The sequence below is a fragment of the Bombina bombina genome, chromosome 4 (genome assembly GCF_027579735.1).
Source record: "Bombina bombina isolate aBomBom1 chromosome 4, aBomBom1.pri, whole genome shotgun sequence".
NCBI classification, from domain to species: Eukaryota; Metazoa; Chordata; class Amphibia; order Anura; family Bombinatoridae; genus Bombina; species Bombina bombina.
Genome location: NC_069502.1, coordinates 933,221,076 through 933,240,839, shown reverse-complemented (window position 1 = coordinate 933,240,839; position 19,764 = coordinate 933,221,076). Strand labels below are relative to the sequence as shown.

The window sequence follows — 19,764 nt, the reverse complement described above, 5'->3', positions numbered from 1 at the left end:
ATGGAGAGGTTAAAAGATAATAAATACTAAGGGATAGTCTTGGAAGACTTTTTTAACCTTCAAGATGTTAGAGGGGGAGTACTGATTCTCTGGAGTCAGGATTTTTTTATCATCGTAATCTTGATTTTCCATCTTAATATGAGGAGAGTCCACAGCTTCATTCCTTACTTGTGGGAATACAGAACCTGGCTACCAGGAGGAGGCAAAGACTCCCCAGCCAAAGGCCTAAATACCTCCTCCACTTCCCTCATCCCCCAGTCATTCTTTGCCTTTCGTCACAGGAGGATGGCAGAGAAGTGTCGGAAGATTCAGAGTAGTCTCTTATGGAGGGTAGTACTCTTCGGTATGGGACTGGAGTTTTAAGTAGTCTTGTCAGCCTCTCTGTGAGAGCATTGACGAAGGTTAGGGTCTGGAGATGCAGGGAGAGTATTTCTGTGAAACCATCCAGACTCGTATTAACATCTCCTAAGCAATCAGTGTTGACGAGTTTCACTGCCTGCTTCTATCACTCAAGTCTATGTCAGGTGCGATGCTACAAGATTGTCAAACTTGAGAGGCCGTGTGTCTGTTCCACGACGTTGACTCGTATGATAACATAAGAAGAATGGGTCACAGTGTGACTCCTTTATCTATATGAAATCAAGGGTTAATATCTCTGGAAGGATATAATTGAACAGGGGGGATTTATACATGATTTGCTTTATTATGTTTTATGCTGCGACATGTGTTAGAAGAGGCTCTGGCAGATGTAGGGACATTCAGGTTTTACTCTTGTTTTTGGATAACTGCGCAGCTTTTAGTTTGGATCGCTTTTCTCTTGCAGCATGGGTGGTCCTGCATGGCACTCCATGTGACCGGGTGTGGCCTCATTAACTTCCTCTTTCCTGACCTTGCGGTTTACAGGAGAAGAAGCGGTTTCTCTGTGGTGCCTGGGTCATAGGAGGTGGTGAGTGCCCCGGCCATTGGGGGTATAAAGGTGCCATTTTATTTTTTTTCTATAGTCCATCTTCAAAGCGCAAGCTATGGAGGACTCTGATGCATTAGAGGGTACTCCCTCCTTGCCAAGAGCTAATACCTCTCTTTATTGTGATGAGGCTACGGTATACCAGCCTGCTCAATTATGTTCCACATGCCTTGATAAAGTAATTATATCTAAAAAGACCAAGATGTTTAGTACCACTGAGCCGTCAACCTCTGAGGGGTCTCTGTCTCGCGAGGGGCGTTCCCTGCAATCATCTCCTATTACACATGCAGCTCCCCATTGCACTACTAATCCTCCTTCAGGAGGGGCCCTCCTACCACCAGACTTTAACAAACAGTGTCAAACGGCAGTGTCTGCAGGCTTCAGTGCTTTACCTCGCCCTTTTAAGCGCAAGCTAAAGGTTGAATACTGCTATCCTTCCCAGGAGTCATCTACCAACTTGTTGGATTTATCTGATACTAGATTATCCGCTGATGAAGACACCTCTGATACTTCAGAGGAGGCTCTTTCTCAGTCAGAATCGACTGTCTCTAAGCCTCCGGCTGCGGAGGAACCAGACTTTAGATTTAGGATAGAGCACTTACGCTTTCTGTTAAATAAGGATAATGCTTAGAGACAGAATGTATAATATATAAGAATTTAAAACAGGTATATGAAGTATATTTAAGTTATTTAAGTTGTTAAGTTATATAAGGTTATGAAATCGTATAATATCACCTTAAATGAACAATGAGAGAATACCACCTTAAATTTAAAATAATTGATGAATAAGGCTATGAAACATCAGTACAATACCACCTTAAAGAAATAAGGAGGCAATACCACCTTAAATTTCAAACAAATAATTGATGAACTTTCAACGAATAAAAACTCAAGGAGGGGTATTTAAATTCAGCAAATGTCCCCAAGAATATCAGTCTTGAAAAAGCCTAGTTACAGGTGAAATGCGTTGACAATTTTTCAGGGGTCCAAAGAAATTCAAACACAGTTGAAGAAATATAAGCACCTTTACCAGCACAAGCTGACACTTTGCCCAGGGTAAGAAGGAAACCGCTGATGTTATCACTTGCAACGGACGAATATATTCCAAAGTGGGAGTAAAAGAAAATGGTAGCCCTGTACAATCCGCCACCTACGTAAGACGTACAACATTGGTAAGATCTTTATTATCAATAATTTTGCTGTGACATAGTCACACTTCTAAAGGTCAGAGAAAAGACCGGAAGCGTATAGGAACATACGCACAGCGTTTTTACAAGAAGTGATTATCGACAGCTATTACAAAAGTTCTGAGATGAGATGAGACATCCTAAGTGGCGAAGGGACTGGTAAAGTATCCCCAGCAAGTAATCTTGTGTTAACATTGTTGCCAATTTTTTAACATATAATGGCTGTCACTAATCTTATATGAAATATTGAATTGTGACCCGTAAACCTTGAAGCTTTCACAGACCTGTTGATACACCAAACGAGTGGACTGTTATTTTACTATAATATATGAACTGCCAATCATATTGAACATATGAACTATTCATTATCACAGGCAAGAGAAGTTTTAAGCATAAAGCAGATGAACACTTGTGAATTATAGTTACTAAACCGTGAGGCGATTTATAAGGTGGTATTTAGCAATTGACTATCGCTTCCTACTATCATTGCATAAGAGAAGACGTCCTCGTGTACGCATTAGCTCATGTGTTTTAGAAATGTATGTGCTTTAGACATTTTTATATTAAATCCTGTTGACATATTAAGATAGTGTGGGAGATTTTATTTCTGAGACAATATATTTGTGTTTAGAAGTCTTCATTAAGGGATCTATAGTTTTGTACTGTTTGTTGTACAACCCTAGCTCTCTAGTACAATAAGTACTTTTTAGCGCTGTTTATTCCACCTTTTCTGTTAAAGGAAGTATTGCCTACTTTAGAGGTTCCGGAACCTAAGTTACCCGAGGAACCTTCTATTCCTAAGCTTGATAAGGTTTATGAGGACAGGGTGGTGCCACAGACTTTCCTGGTTCCCGTAAAGATGGCAAATATTATTAAGAATGAATGGGAAAGGCTTGGATCATCCTTTTCCCCTTCTTCTTCCTTTAAGAAATTGTTTCCGGTCCCTAACTCTCAATTGGAGCTGTGGGGGTAGGTCCCTAAGGTGGAGGGAGCTGTCTCCACACTTGCTAAGCGCATCACTATCCCGCTTGAGGATAGTTCGTCGTTTAAGGAGCCCATGGATAAAAAACTTAAAACTCTGTTAAGAAAGATGTTTCAGCACATGGGGTATTTATTTCAGCCTGCAGCGGCGGTTGCTGTGTTGGCTGGAGCCGCTACCTATTGGTGCGACTCTGTCGGAAATGATTGCGGTTGAAACTCCCCTTGACGAGATCTAGGAAAGAATTAAGGCCTTGAGGGTAGCTAATTCGTTTACCTGCGATGCCTATATGCAGATCATTCGCCTGAATGCCAAGACATCAGGTTTTTCTGTTCTAGCCCGTAGGGCTCTCTGGCTGAAGTCTTGATCTGCTGACATAACTTCAAAATCTAGATTGCTTTCCATTCCATTTAAGGGGAAGATTATTTTCGGTCCAGGCCTGGACTCTATCATATCCACAGTCACGGGGGGCAAGGGGGCCTTTCTACTGAAGGATAAGAAAAATAAACCTAAAGGACAGGGTCCTAATTTTCTTCCCTTTCATTCGAATAAATCCCAACGCAGCAGCCCCCGTGAAACCTGATCAATCCAAGGGAACTTGGAAACCATCTCAATCTTGGAATAAATCCAAGCAGAACAAGAAGCCCGCTGAGACAAAATCGTCATGAAGGGGGGGCCCCCGATTAATCACTGGATCGTGTTGGGGGCAGACTATCTCTTTTTGTGGAGGCTTGGCTGGGAGATGTGCAAGACCCTTGGGTTTTGGACGTCATTGCTCAGGGTTACAGGATAGGTTTCAAATCTCATCCACACAGGGGCAGATTCCTCTTATCAACAAGCAGAGTCCTAAACGATAGGAGAGACAGAGGCACCTGATAGTGTAATAACGAAAACGCAATCAAAATAAAAGTGAGTGCAAATGAATACTCACAAACCAAGTTGCACATCCAGTGCAATAATCAGCAGACTGAGGCTTCAGAGCCGCTCAGCTTACTCAATCCACTCAAAGCAGCAGGTGGGCCAGGTGCAACAGGCGTTCTCAGTTCATCACCAGCACCAACACACCATCTGATTGACTTATAGGAAACACCTATAGATGCGCTGTGGTGGCTGGAACGTTACTTTCCAATATCCAAAAGCCAAAAGCAGGAGCAAGGTGGGAGTAAAAGATATTTTTATTTGTTTAAAAACAATTAAAATCAACAGGAGCACAGCAACGCGTTTCTCTGTGAATGTGCCATTTCATCAGGCTGTATCACTCGTATCACACCTTGCTCTAATTATACCACATGAACAACAATAGATTTTACACACCCTCCAAAATCATATGCTCCATTGGTTCAAACACAAGTACGATTATCCAATAGTTGCCGTAAAAAATCGCAAGCATGTTAGGGGCTACTGCCAATTGCAAGAACCACTTAATGCACACCCACTGAAGCAACAATTGTTAGTGGACAAACATACTGGTGATATGAGCCAATCACACAGGAACCTCCGATATCCACAATCCATCGGCACGGATTATAAAACACTAGATGATTCATTATAGTTATAAAACATATATATAACCAATTATAATGACTACAAAATACAAAAGCTGTCTCGGTCTTTGTTCTAAAAAAGCACTATTTTCATGGATACTAGATTGGATCCTAATGTTGGATTTAGAATTCTGAATATTTGCATGTTTAAACCATTGGGGTTGTTGGAGCAAGTGTTATAATACTATGGCAATTGCCCTTTACTCTGATTTGATCAAATGTATATGCTGACATCAACAACAGCAATCGAAATAGGGGCCGTTATAGTGACCCAATAAAGTAATATGCTTTTTTTCTGGTAGATACATTATCACTGCAACTACTGTTTTTTGTATTCTGTATTACTTTTATCACTGCAACTACTGCTTTTTGTATTCTGTATTATTTTTATTTTCTGTATTTGACCTTTAGTCATTATAATTGGTTATATATATGTTTTATAACTATAATGAATCATCTAGTGTTTTGTAATCCATGCCGATGGATTTAGATATCGGAGGTTCTTGTGTGATTGGTTTATATCACCGGTATGTTTGTTCACTAACAATTGTTGCTTCAGTGGGTGTGCATTATGTGGTTCTTGCAACTGGCGGTAGCCCCCAACATGCTTGCGATTTTTTACGGCAAATATTGGATAATCGTACTTGTGATTGAACCAATGGGGCATAAGATTTTGGAGGGTGTGTTAAATCTATTGTTGTTCATGTGGTATAATTAGAGCAATCTGTGATATGAGTGATACAGCCTGATGAAATGGCACATTTGCTGAAAAACGCGTTGCTGAGACCATTCAAGAGCTCTTCTTATTCTTCTTCTTCAATCTCATGGATGGAAGATACATTTAGGAAAGAGTTATCTGGTTCCCAGTACCAGAGTAAAATTCCTGGGCATGGTAATAGATTCCATATCCATGAAGATATTCCTTACAGACCAGAGACGTTGCAAGATTACTTCCAATCGTCTTGCCCTCCAGACCTCCTTAAGGCCATCTGTGGCCCGGTGTATGGAGGTAATTTGGCTCATGGTGTCCAGCATAGATGTCATTCCATTTGCCAGGTTCCATCTCAGGCCTCTTCAGTTGTGTATGCTGAGGCAATGGAACGGCGATCACTCAGACTTATCCCAACAGATTTCTCTGGACAACTGGTTGAGAGAATTGCTCTCTCTTGATGGCTCTGTCCAGATCGCCTGTCCCAGAGGACATCCTTCTTGAGACCATCCTGGAAATTGTGACTACGGACGCAAGTCTATCAGGATGGGGAGCTGTTTGGGGTGCCAGGAAGGCACAGGGCCGGTGGTCTTGAGAGGACTTTCTCCTTCCGATCAACATTTTGGAACTTCAAGAGATCTTTAACACTCTGAAGGCTTGGACTCTTCTGGGTTTGTCCCAGTTTATCAGATTCCAATCGGACAACATTACCTCGGTGGCTTACATCAACCATCAAGGGGGAACAAGAAGCTCCCTAGCCATGAGGGAAGTATCTTGGATTCTGGAATGGGTGGAGGCCCACAACTGCTTGCTGTCAGCGATCCATATTCCGGGTGTGGACAACTGGGAATCGGATTTTCTCAGCAATCGTTTCATCCAGGGGAATGGTCTCTCCATCCCAAAGTGTTTGCGGAGATTAACTGCAGATGGGGGACGTCGGAGATAGATCTCATGGCATCCAGACTCAATACCAAGCTACCCAGATACGGGTCGCTGTCCAGGGATCCGCAGAAAGAGCTGATAGATTCCTTAGCAGTGCCCTGGAGGTTCAAACTAGTCTACATTTTTCCACCGTTGCCACTTCTACCTTGGGTAGTGACCCGCATCAAGCAGGAGCAAGCCTCGACTATTCTAATTGCTCCATTTTGGCCGCGAAGGATGTGGTTTGTGGACCTGGTGGGGATGTCATTGTCTCCTCCATGGAGGTTACCCTGTCACTGTGATCTGCTGGAACAGGATCCTTTTGTTCATCAAAATCTAGATTCTCTGAGGCTGACTGTGTGGAGATTGAACGCTTAGTCCTAGCCAAGAGAGGTTTTTCTGAGAGTGTGATTGATACTCTCATTCAAGCTAGAAAGCCGGTCAACCGTCGCATCTATCATAAGGTGTGGAGGACCTACTTACTCTGGTGTGAAGAACGTGGATTAAACTGATTATCAGCTGTTCATCTGCTGGATGTAAATATATGCTTTTATAGTACTAGAGGTTTAAATGTAATGCGTCTTCTGATTATTCAGGTTTCTTTGGTGATTGAGACTAATTCCTCTAGTTTTAGTCCTTCTTTTGTTTTTTTGTAAGGAAGTCAAGTCATAAGGGTTTTATATCATGTCTATATGTAATATTGTAATGTCTTAGAGGATGAAAAATATGCTTCTGGCATTTTTTTCCTTGATCTCAAGGAAGAAGACATACATCGTAGTGCAACCAATAATTAGTTTGTTGCCAATAATAAGAGTAAAAGTGTAATTTGTTATTTTTAAAAAATGATTCCAGTGTGCCCAAAGAGTTGGTTCCTCTTCCAAGCGGATTTAATCCTTTTCTTTATAGAATAAAGAAAAGGATAAAATCCACTTGGAAGAAGAACCAACTTCATAGTCTTACAGGATGCTACCAATGAAGATATGCAGGTTTCTACTGTGAGCTTACTCAATTTTCTAAAAAAGATCAATCATCCTTCAAGGATCACATGAATAAGCAAGTTGTGTGTGTGTGTGTTTCCTGTAAGGGTGAGGAATATAACTTCTGATTGACTGTATGTCCCCTTACACTTTATAAAGAAAATATCTTAAGAGAAAAGGACTGTCAGTTTGAGAGCTATACATTGTTTTAAATGTATTGCAGTTTTTTATTGTCTCTTTAAAGTGACAGTGAAGTGAAAATTAAACTTTCATGATTCAGATAGGACATGTAATTTTAAACAACTTCCCAATTTACTTACGTCATCAAATTTAATTTGTTCTCTTGATATTCTTTGTTGAAAGCCTAACCTAGGTAGGCTCATATGCTAATTTCTAAGACATTGAAGGCCACCTCTTACCACAGTGACAGTTTTTCAGTTACACACTGCTAGTTCATGTGTGTCATATAGGTAACATTGAGCTCACTCCTGTGGAGTTATTTATGAGTCAGCACTGATTGGATAAAACGCAAGTCTGTCAAAAGAACCGACATAAGGGGGCAGTCTGTCGGGGCTTAGATACAAGGTATTCGCAGAGGTAAAAAGTGTATTAATATAACTGTGTTGGATATGCAAATCTGGGGAATGGGTAATAAAGGACTTATCCGTCTCTTGAAACAATAAGAATTTTTAAGTAGACTGTCCCTTTAAGGTTTTGATCCTTCTTTTGATAAGAGTTTTTGATAATTTAGCATTTCTTTAATTAAATATCTTATTTATGTGTTTTATGTTTTACTGCCAAGACTACATATTTTTCTGTTCATAGCTATAGAGCTTTTATGTCTAAAGACCTGGTTAATATATGATGACTCTAAGCAGCATAACCTGGAATCTGTAATAAATACATTACACGTAGTAAAAGTTATTTTCCACCTCACAATAAAAATATAGGCCTAAGGCTTATTCCTCTCATAGCATCCTCTCTTGTACATCAACTACTGAGATGATTTATCTATCTCATTAAGTAAAATTATCCCTCCAATGATGTTTTATGGAAAGCAAACACTCCTGTGGTGTTCTTTTATAAGTTTAGACAGTTACAACAGTATGAATTTACTGCAAATTTATCATGGAGAGAGAATACATCTAGAATCTTTTGGGGAAAGAAAAAATCATTTCACTAATATTGTAAATTTTAAGCACCAAACTGAATTACTGTCTTAGTACACAGATGCTCTAAAATACTCTACTCCCCCCCCCCTTTCTCCAATTCCCTCCCTCCTTGCCTATAAGCAAACCAATTACAGTAAATATAAAGAGAGATACCCCCTGATGTCTTCTCAGAGTTTCTACATACTCTACAAAGGCACTACACTAAATACAAACCAGTGGTAAATATGGCTCTACTTCAATGTGAAGAAATTATATATATATATATTATATTAATACATATAAATCATGTTTTTTACATAGATACAATGCCTAGGCAAATCTATTTGATTTATATTGGAAAATGACTGGTTTTACCACAAATAATTACATTGTATATGGAGTTATAATTGTAACATTGATTTTGATTACACTGGCCAAGATTAAAGGGATAATCTAGTCAAAATTAAAGTTTCATGATTCAGATAGAGCATGCAATTTGAAGCAACTTTCTTATTTACTCCTATTATCCATTTTTCTTTGTTCTTTTTTAATCTTTATTTGAAAAAGCAAGAATGTAGGCATAAGAACTGGCCCATTTTTGGTTCAGCATCTGGGTAGCCCTTTCTGAGTGGTGTCTAAATGTAGCCACCAATCAAAAAGCATTAACCAGTTCCTGAACCAAAAATGGGCTGGCTCCTAAACTTACATTGAAATAAAGATACAAAGAGAACGAAGAAAAATTGATAATATGAGTGAATTAGAAAGTTGCTTAAAGTTACATGCTCTATCTGAATCGTGAAAGTTTAATTTCTCTTACATGGTGTATCCAGTCCACGGATTCATCCTTACTTGTGGGATATTCTCAATCCCTACAGGAAGTGGCAAAGAGATCACACAGCAGAGCTGTCCATATAGCTCCCCTCAGGCTCCGCCCCCCCAGTCATTCTCTTTGCCGCTCTAACAAGTAGCTTCTCCACGGGAGGGTAAAGAGTATGTGGTGTTAGATTTAATGAGACTGCTGGACAGCAGCCTCTTGAACGAATTACAGCTCATTCCACTAGAGCTGTGGCTTCCACATGAGCTTTCAAGAATGAGGCTTCTGTTGTACAGATTTGTAAGGCAGCGACTTGGTCTTCACTGCATACATTTGCCAAATTTTACAAATTCAATACTTTTGCTTCTTCGGAGGCTATTTTTGGGAGAAAGGTTTTGCAAGCAGTGGTGCCTTCCGTTTAGGTTACCTGACTTGTTCCCTCCCTTCATCCGTGTCCTAAAGCTTTGGTATAGGTATCCCACAAGTAAGGATGAATCCGTGGACTGGATACACCATGTAAGAGAAAACAGAATTTATGCTTACCTGATAAATTACTTTCTCTTACGGTGTATCCAGTCCACGGCCCGCCCTGGCAATTAAGTCAGGTTCAAATTTATTTTTGTAAAGCTACAGTCACCACTGCACCCTATAGTTTCTCCTTTTTCTCCTAACCATCGGTCGAATGACTGGGGGGCAGAGCCTGAGGGGAGCTATATGGACAGCTCTGCTGTGTGCTCTCTTTGCCACTTCCTGTAGGGATTGAGAATATCCCACAAGTAAGGATGAATCCGTGGACTGGATACACCGTAAGAGAAAGTAATTTATCAGGTAAGCATAAATTCTGTTTTTGACTAGACTATTACTTTAAAGAAAGAATTACAAAATTAAGTTTGGCTTCCTTCTGTGCCCAACCAATAAAATAGATTGCAATATATTGTGTTCAAATAGATTCTGCATACAATGACAAATGATATAAGACACTAGTTCTGCTTAATAGGAGTTCATTTAACAAAAGAGGTGAAAACTATTGTTTAAAAAGGTCATTGTGGGAGGTATATATAGTTTTAAATTCACAGTTTAAGTTTATTGCACCAGAGATTTTCCTGGCTTTTCTGCTTCTGAGAAATTAAATATTGACTATAATACAGACATAATATTCATATGCAGAGTATGCATGTTTATATTTTGCGCACTAAATTAATGGCTCACTGGATACAGCCTCTGATTGGCTGTGTTATGATAGCATCCAAATAATAAAAAAAAAGCTCTGATGCAGGGGAAGATACTGGTGGTGTAAAGTAAATGGCCAAAAATTTAAAATATAAACATGCCTTTTTTAACTGGATTGTTAATACTTTGGATGCAGGACTGGAAGTGATGTAGAAAACTTGCATTTTAAATAGATACTGTAGTCAGAAAACAAAATATGATATTTCAAAAAAGAAAGTCTTAAATAACGTTGTTGCTATATATATATACTGTATATATGTACTAAAAAAATTGCAACAAAATTTATTATAATTGAGAGTGAACTTGCGTGTGTTTTGACATCCTGTCATGATCTATGGGATACTGCTGTATTGCTCCTTCCCCAAACACCTCATTATTTTCCTACGCTCCTTAGTCAGCTGCACAGTCTCTGCAGTGATTTTGCGTCTGAAACTTACACTGCTTGCACTGCTCTCTAGACTAGTTAACACTAGGTAACACTCGGGCAAGTGACTCAATTTGAACACCTTTATCTGACATCAAACATGACATTGTTATTGACATTGGTATTGAAATCAGCATTAACATCACTAGTAAAAAAATATGTATGTATATATATATTTCTGTGTGTGTATGTGTATATATATATATAAATATATATATTTCCTATGAAAGAAAGCACTCACAGGACTTCTTAATAGTGGGTTAACCAAAAGGCAACTTAACTCTTTATTGACGTTTCGGGGTTCACACTGACCCCTTCCCTAACCCCGAAACGTCAATAAAGAGTTAAGTTGCCTTTTGGTTAACCCACTATTAAGAAGTCCTGTGAGTGCTTTCTTTCATAGGAAATATTTGTTGCATGTTAGCACCCAGGCAGATGTCTCAGGAGGCTGGATTTACTACAAGAGGGATTATAAATATATATATATATATATATATATATATACACACATACAGTATATAAACACACACAAAGTCCTAGTAATACCAATGAAGCAGGCAACACAGTGGCAAGTACAAATAGAAGCCTTTAATCCACAATGAGGAAGAAACAGGTAGAGCCTTAACCCATAACGTTTTGGTTCAAGCTAGAACCTTTGTCAAATGGAGGCCGTAACAGACATATATATATTGAACAAATAAAATGTGCACTCTCTGGTCTTTTCCAAAATCTTTACTGTTAAAAGTAAGTGACGTTTCGGGGACAAAGTATCCCCTTCCTCAGACCGCCTAAGGAAGGGGATACTTTGTCCCCGAAACGTAACTTATTTTTCACAGTAAAGATTTTGGAAAAGACCAGCCAATGCAAGTTTTTTTTATTTGTTCCATGTGTATGCACACTAGCACCCTGATAGCTGCTGGACTTAGTGAGAGTGCCCTTCTAGGCTATATATATATTACGGCCTCCATTGCTACGTTTAGTTTAACGCTAGCACAGCACAGTATTCAATAAATACTGTACCTTTAACCCCTTAATGACAGAGGACTTACCAGGTACGTCATAGAAAAAAACTCCCTTAATGACAATTGACGTACCTGGTACGTCCTCTGTTGTCTGAAGTGCTGGAAGCGATCATGATCGCTTCCAGCTGCTTCCAAGGGATTGTAGTGATGCCTCAATATTGAGGCATCACTGCAATCCACTATTTTACTTACCGATGCAGAAAGAGCCACTCTGTGGCCCTCTCTGCATCGGCCATTGATGCTAACAAATTCGTTGGTGGGTGGGAGCATCTTTTGGCTATATCACCCTCAGTTTGCCAAACCGATCTGACATTGTCGGTTGTTGTGACCGGAGGGCTGGTTGCGGCGGGGGGGGGGGGGGGGCGGGGCGGCGGGTGCGCGGGGGAGGGATGTAGATCATTTAGGGGGGCCAGCTACACTACAGAAAACAAGTATTTCAGTATAAAAAAGTAAAAAAAAACTATTTTGGGGGGCAAATTGGGTACTGGCAGACAGCTGCCAGTACCCAAGATGGCGGCAAATAGGTAGAGGGGGAGGGTTAGAGAGATGTATTGGGGGGGATCAGGGAGGTTGTGGGGTAAGGGGGGATCCATCACTGCAGACTGTATGAAAAAAATAAAAAAATAATAATAAATTATTTTTATTTCAGTACTGGCAGACTTTCTGCCAGTACTTAAGATGGCGGTGACAATTGTGAGGTGGGGGAGGGAAGAGAGCTGTTTGAGGGGGTCAGGGGGGGATCAGGGGGTGGGATGTGTCAGGTGGGAGGCTGATCTCTACGCTAAAGCTAAAAATTAACCCTACAAGCTACCTAATTAACCCCTTAACTGCTGGGCATATTACAAGTGTGGTGCGTAGCAGTATTTAACGGCCTTATTATTACCAAAAAGCAACGCTAAAGCCATATATGTCTGCTATTTCTGAACAAAGGGGATCCCAGAGAAGCATTTACAACCATTTGTGCCATAATTGCACAAGCTGCTTGTAAATAATTTCAGTGAGAAACCTAAAATTGTGAAAAATTTAAGTTTTTTTTCTTATTTGATCGTATTTGGCGGTGAAATGGTTGCATGAAATATAAAAAAATAGGCCTAGATCAATGCTTTGGGATGTCTTCTAAATATAAATATATACATGTCAAGGGATATTCAGGGATTCCTGAAAGATATCAGTGTTCCAATGTAACTAGCGCTAATTTTGAAAAAAAGTGGTTTGGAAAATAGCAAAGTGCTACTTGTATTTATGGCCCTATAACTTGCAAAAAAAGCAAAGAACATGTAAACATTGGGTATTTCTAAACTCAGCACAAAATTTAGAAACTATTTAGCATGGGTGTTTTTTGGTGGTTGTAGATGTGTAACAGATTTTGGGGGTCAAAGATAGAAAAAGTGTGTTTTTTTCAATTTTTTCCTCATATTTTACATTTTTTTTATAGTAAATTATAAGATATGATGAAAATAATGGTATCTTTAGAAAGTCCATTTAATGGCTAGAAAAACGGTATATAATATGTGTGGGTACAGTAAATGAGTAAGAGGAAAATTACAGCTAAACACAAACACTGCAGAAATGTAAAAATAGCCATTGTCATTAAGGGTAAGAAAATTGAAAAATGGTCCGGTCATTAAGGGGTTAAAATAGTGACAATTACTGTAGTAAAATTTCCCACACTACAACACTGAGACACAGATTGCACTGTAATGCTGTAAACAGAGTAAACTACGCATAACAAAATGGTGCCAGTAACTTTTCTCACAATCTCACGAAGATTACAGCACTGTTTCAAAGTCCTTGGAGGTTGAACTTCATTTCCACAAAGCAATGTATTACTTGTGTGTGTATATATATATATATATATATATATATATATATATATATATATATATATATATACAAAGTTTGTGCAGAAATATAGTATTTATAGTATTTTTGTAGCTATAGTTAAAAAAAAAAAGAAGTAAAAATGTAATATATATGTCATTCTTTTTTCAAATATTACACTTTGATTTCTGTCCATTACAATGTCCATTTAAAATATTGTATTTCTTAAATGTTTTTTTCTTTCTTTCTTTCTTTTTTTTTAGGAACATTTAGATAGAGCAATAGAACTAGATCCAAGGGATCCCCTTCAATACTACCTTTTAGGTAGATGGTGCTATGCGGTGAGTATGTGTGCTATACCTTTTTTTTCCCCCTTTTATAGATTAAACTATTGTATTAATAAGGAGGAGTGGTTGCTCGACCACAAAATTTTAAAATCTCATGGCCAGATTACGAGTTTTGCGTTATGAGCTGTGCAGTGCTAACGTGCAGTTTTTTCTCACCGCTCACTTACCTGCAGCGCTGGTATTACGGGTTTTTACAAACCCGGCGTTAAAAGGCAAGAAGTGAGCGTAGAGCAAAATTGAGCTCCACACTACACTCCAATACCAGCGCTGCTTAAGTCAGCGGTGAGCTGGTTGTACGTGCTTGTGCATGATTTCCCCATAGACATCAATGGGGAGAGCCGGCTGAGAAAAAGTCTAACACCTGCAATAAATGTCCCCCAATGTCGCCGCAACCTACCTACACTTACCCCTAATCTGTATCCCCCAATGTTGCAGCCACTATTCTAAATTTATTAACCCCTAAGTCTAACCCTAACACCCCCTAACTTAAATATAATTTAAATAAATCTAAATAAAACCTACTACCATTACCTAAATAATTCCTATTTAAAACTAAATACAGGTGGCCCTCGTTTTACAACGGTTCAATTTACACCGTTTCAGAATAACAACCTTTTTTTCCAGTCATGTGACTGCTATTGAAAAGCATTGAGAAGCAGTGCATTTATTAAAATAGCCAGTAGGTGGAGCTGTCGACTTGTGGTGCAGTAAAGCCAAGCAAGCAGAAATTAATCAGTTTAACCAGACCTGAGCTATAGAGCAGATTTCAAAGGAACAAGATCTTCCTGTCTATAACTCAGTCCAGATTGGAATGCATAGAAAGAACTGTTTGCAGAGAAATGCAAGTGAAATCTGTGTTGTGTGATTATTTTATTAGGTTTATAATGCTGTTTAGCAAATGTTTTTGTTCATTTAACTTAGTTTAATTAAATATTCTGTGTTGTGTGATTATTTTATTAGGTTTATAATGCTGTCTAGCATTTAAAGTCTTCATTTCAAAGCTTTTAAAATAATGTATTAGGTGTTACTTATGACAATTTTGAGAGGAGCCTGGAACCTATCTCCCTCACTTCCCATTGACTTACATTATAAACTGGGTTTCAATTTACAACGGTTTCGATTTACAACCATTCCTTCTGGAACCTAACCCCGGCGTAAACTGAGGGCTACCTGTACTTACCTATAAAATAAACCCTAAGCTAGCTACAATATAACTAATAGTTACATTGTAGCTAGCTTAGGGTTTATTTTTATTTTACAGGCAAGTTTGTATTTATTTTAACTAGGTAGAATAGTTATTAAATAGTTATTAACTATTTAATAACTACCTAGCTAAAATAAATACAAATTTACCTGTAAAATAAAACCTAACCTAAGTTACACTAACACCTAACACTACACTACAATTAAATAAATTCCCTACATTAAATACAATTAAATTAGCTAAATCACAAAAAACACACTTAATTACAGAAAATAAAAAACAAATTACAAGATATTTAAACTAATTACACCTAATCTAATAGCTCTATCAAAATAGAAAAAAGCCCCCCCCAAAATAAAAAAAACCCTAGCCTAAACTAAACTATCAATAGCCCTTAAAAGGGCCTTTTGCGGGGCATTGCCCCAAATAAATCAGCTCTTTTACCTGTAAAAAAAATAATACAAACAACCCCCCCAACAGTATAACCCACCACCCACACAACCAACCACCCAAATAAAAGCCTTACTAAAAAAACCTAAGCTCTCCATTGCCCTGAAAAAGGCATTTGGATGGACATTGCCCTTAAAAGGGCATTTAGCTCTATTGCAGGCCCAAAGCCCTAACCTAAAAAATAAACCCACCCAATACACTCTTAAAAAAATCCTAACACTAACCCCCGAAGATTCACTTACCGGGAGAAGTCTTCATCCAAGCGGCAAGATGTTCTCAACGAAGCCGGCAGAAGTGGTCTTCCAGATTTCTGCCCATCTGGAGGACCACTTCTTCCCGTCTGGAGGACCACTTTTGCCGGCTTCGTTGAGGACATCTTGCCGCTTGGGGTTAATGTTAGGATTTTTTTAAGGGTGTATCAGGTGGGTTTATTTTTTAGGTTAGGGCTTTGGGCCTGCAATAGAGCTAAATGCCCTTTTAAGGGCAATGCCCATCCAAATGCCCTTTTCAGGGCAATGGGAAGCTTAGTTTTTTTAGTTAGGATTTTATTTGGGGGGTTGGTTGTGTGGGTGGTGGGTTTTACTGTTGGGGGGGGTGTTTGTATTTTTTTTTTACAGGTAAAAGAGCTGATTTCTTTGGGGCAATGTCCCGCAAAAGGCCCTTTTAAGGGCTATTGATAGTTTAGTTTAGGCTAGGGTTGTTTTTTATTTTGAGGGGGCTTTTTTTATTTTGATAGGGCTATTAGATGAGGTGTAATTAATTTAAATATCTTATAATTTGTTTTTTATTTTCTGTAATTCAGTGTTTTTTTTTTGTGATTTAACTAATTTAATTTATTTAATTGTATTTAATGTAGGGAATTTATTTAATTGTAGTGTAGTGTTAGGTGTTAGTGTAACTTAGGTTACGTTTTATTTTACAGGTAAATTTGTATTTATTTTAGCTAGGTAATTATTAAATAGTTAATAACTATTTAATAACTATTCTTCCTAGTTAAAATAAATACAAACTTGCCTGTAAAATAAAAATAAAACCTAAGCTAGCTACAATGTAACTATTAGTTATATTGTAGCTAGTTTAGGGTTTATTTTATAGGTAAGTAGTTTTAAAAAGGAATTATTTAGGTAATGATGATAGTAATTTTATTTAGATTTATTTAAATTATATTTAAGTTAGGGGGTGTTTGGGTTAGGGTTAGATTTAGGTTTAAAGGGTTAATAAATTTAGAATAGTGGCGGCAACGTTGGGGACGGCAGATTAGGGGTTAATAAATTTAGGTAGGTGGCGGCGATGTTAGGGGCGGCAGATTAGGGGTTAATAAGTATAATGTAGGTGGCGGCGATGTTAGGGGCGGCAGATTAGGGGTTAATAATATTTAACTAGTGTTTGCGAGGCGGGAGTGCGGCGGTTTAGAGGTTAATATGTGTATTCTAGTGGCGGTGATGTCCGGAGCAGCAGATTAGGGTTAAAAAATGTATTATAGTGTTTGCGATGCGGGAGGGCCTCGGTTTAGGGGTTAACAGGTAGTTTATGTGTGTTAGTGTACCTTTTAGCACTTTAGTTATGAGTTTTATGCTACGGCGTTGTAGTGTAAAACTCATAACTACTGACTTTAGAATGCGTTAGGAATCTTGGAGGTATTCACTTTTTGGCACAAATACCAGTGCTATGGAAGTCCCATAGAAAAAAAGGTTTACAGACTTTAGGTAAGTCGGTTTGCGGTAAGGCCAAAAAAGTGTGCGGTGCCCCCTAAACCTGCAAGACTCGTAATAGCAGCGGTAGTGAAAAAGCAGCGTTAGGACCTGTTAATGCTGCTTTTTCACTTTACCGCAAAACTCGTAATCTAGCCGTCAGCAAATAATATTATTAAAGGGACATTAAACACTAAATAAATGCAAGATAGAATGACACATTCAAAGAAAAGATTAGTCTGAGAATAACATGTAGATGTATTTTCATTGTTTTGCAAGTCAAACATTAGTCTCGAGTCTTCAAGTCTCATGTCATGTCCTGAGTCAACACAGGCAAGTCCAAGTCAAGTTTCAAGTCCTCAACTTTAAGCTTCAGTTGTTAAACAAGTCTTCACAAACAGGAGGAAATACACCACAGTATAAAGAATATTGCAATTTATTATTTCCAGAACAATGTTTGTTTTCTTTTATAAGGTGGTGAGAGTCCACAAGTTAATTATGTCTGGTATTCAACTCCTGGCCACTAGGATGAGGCAAAGATTCCCAAAAACTCCAAGAGTATTTTATCTCTCCCTCCTCACTGATAAGCCAGTCTAATGTTTGCCTCCCAGGAGGAAAGTGTAGAATTGAGGAGCTTTTCTCCCTCAAGATAAAAAATCCAAAGTGAAAGGCAGCGCGTCTATTGTATTCATTCCTTCAGTCTAGGAACAAAAAAAAACTCATTTTAAAAATAATGAACTCCCTGGAAGTCCTCATCTACCTGGATCAAATCTAAGCGGTCCAAAAATCCCTTCACTTCTACCAAGTCAGCATAAAGGTGTGCCCCCCGATCCGGATCTTCTTCTGGTAAGGGAAAGATTACTCCTTTCAGAAGGCCTGGACTCGGTCTGTTTGAGATCCCTTGGTGTTCAACATTGTTTCCCAGGGATACAGAATAGGCTTCAAATCAAGGCCTTCCAGAGGAAGATTTCTTCTGTCCAACATTCCAAAGAATCGTATAAAGGCACAAACCTTTTTTTTAATGCATTCAGGATCTAGAACTCATGGGAGTAATCATTTCAGTTCCTATGCCAGAACCAGGCCAGGGTTTTTATTCCATTCTGTTTATAGTTTCCAAGAAAGAGGAAACTTTCAGACCTATTCTGGATCTGAAAACCTTAAACAAATTTCTCAGAGTTCCAACCTTTAAGAGGGAAAAAAATCAGAACTAGTCTGCCTCTTGTTCAACAAGGCTTATTCGTGTCCACCATAGTTTTAAAGTATGCTTACCTTCATATTCCAATTCACAAGGACCATTTTCAGTATGTCAGATTTGCCTTTCTGGACACAAGAGTTTTCACAAAGGTTCTGGAAACCCTATCGTCATCAGAGCTCTGGGTATTTTGGTGGCTCCATACATGGATGGCATCTAGTTTTAGGCTCCATCTTTAACTTGAGCAATTTCTCATAGAAACATGGTTGAAGAATCAATGTTCAAAGAGTTCTTTGTCTCCACAGGCCAGGGTTTCTTTTCTGGGAGTATTCATAGGGGCCGATTTATTATCGGCCTAATGCTGCCTAATGCAGCTAGCTCCGGGCGAACCTTTAGGCTCGCCATAAACAGCAGTTAAGAAGCAGTGGTCTTAAGACCGCTGCTCCTAAACTCGTACGCCACCTCTGAGGCGGCGTACAGCAATCAGCCTGATCAAATTCGATCAGGTTGATTAACACCCCCTGCCAGCGGCCGATTGGCTACAAATCTGCAGGGAGCGGCATTGCACAAGCAGTTCACCAGAACTGCTTGTGTAATGTTAAATACCGACAACTTATGCTGTCGGCATTCAGCAATGTCGGGCGGACATGATCTGCTACAGCGGATCATGGCCGTCTGACACTTAATAAATTGGCCCCATAGACTCAATTTCAATGAGACTTTCCTGAACAGATTAAAGGAAGCTAAAGTAACAGTCAACAGAACAAATCACTCATCTCCCAACCCTATGGCAGCTCTCTGTAAAGAAGGGCTAGGGCTGATGATTGTAGCATCAGATGCTAGCTAATCTGCTAGCTCTTTAAAGGGTCAAACCTCAACTCATTTGGTTCTCTACCTTAAGAAAATAACTAAACTTCTTGATGTTCAGTTTTGTTTAACCTTTAGTCAGATTGAAACAGTTATTAGGCCAAATTCTGGAACCTTAATTTTGTTATTCAGCCTATGCTTTCTTTGGACATTCAGCTTTTATCTTAGAGGTATTTTTTCTCTTAGCGATCGCTTCATCCAGTGTCTCCACTTTCTCCAACATTGGTGTGTCCGGTCCGCGGCGTCATCCTTACTTGTGGGAATATCTCT

At 38.9% G+C, this 19,764-nt stretch overlaps 1 protein-coding gene across 1 annotated transcript in view; it reads left to right on the top strand.

The window, feature by feature from the left end:
• The window catches only part of RMDN2 (regulator of microtubule dynamics 2), a 390,609-nt gene that overhangs the window by 141,095 nt on the left and 229,750 nt on the right, over positions 1 to 19,764 (top strand). Inside the window, exon 7 of the mRNA XM_053711902.1 lies at positions 14,007 to 14,084. Coding sequence (XP_053567877.1) covers positions 14,007 to 14,084 — 78 coding nt within the window. The remainder of the gene's footprint in view (positions 1 to 14,006; positions 14,085 to 19,764) is intronic.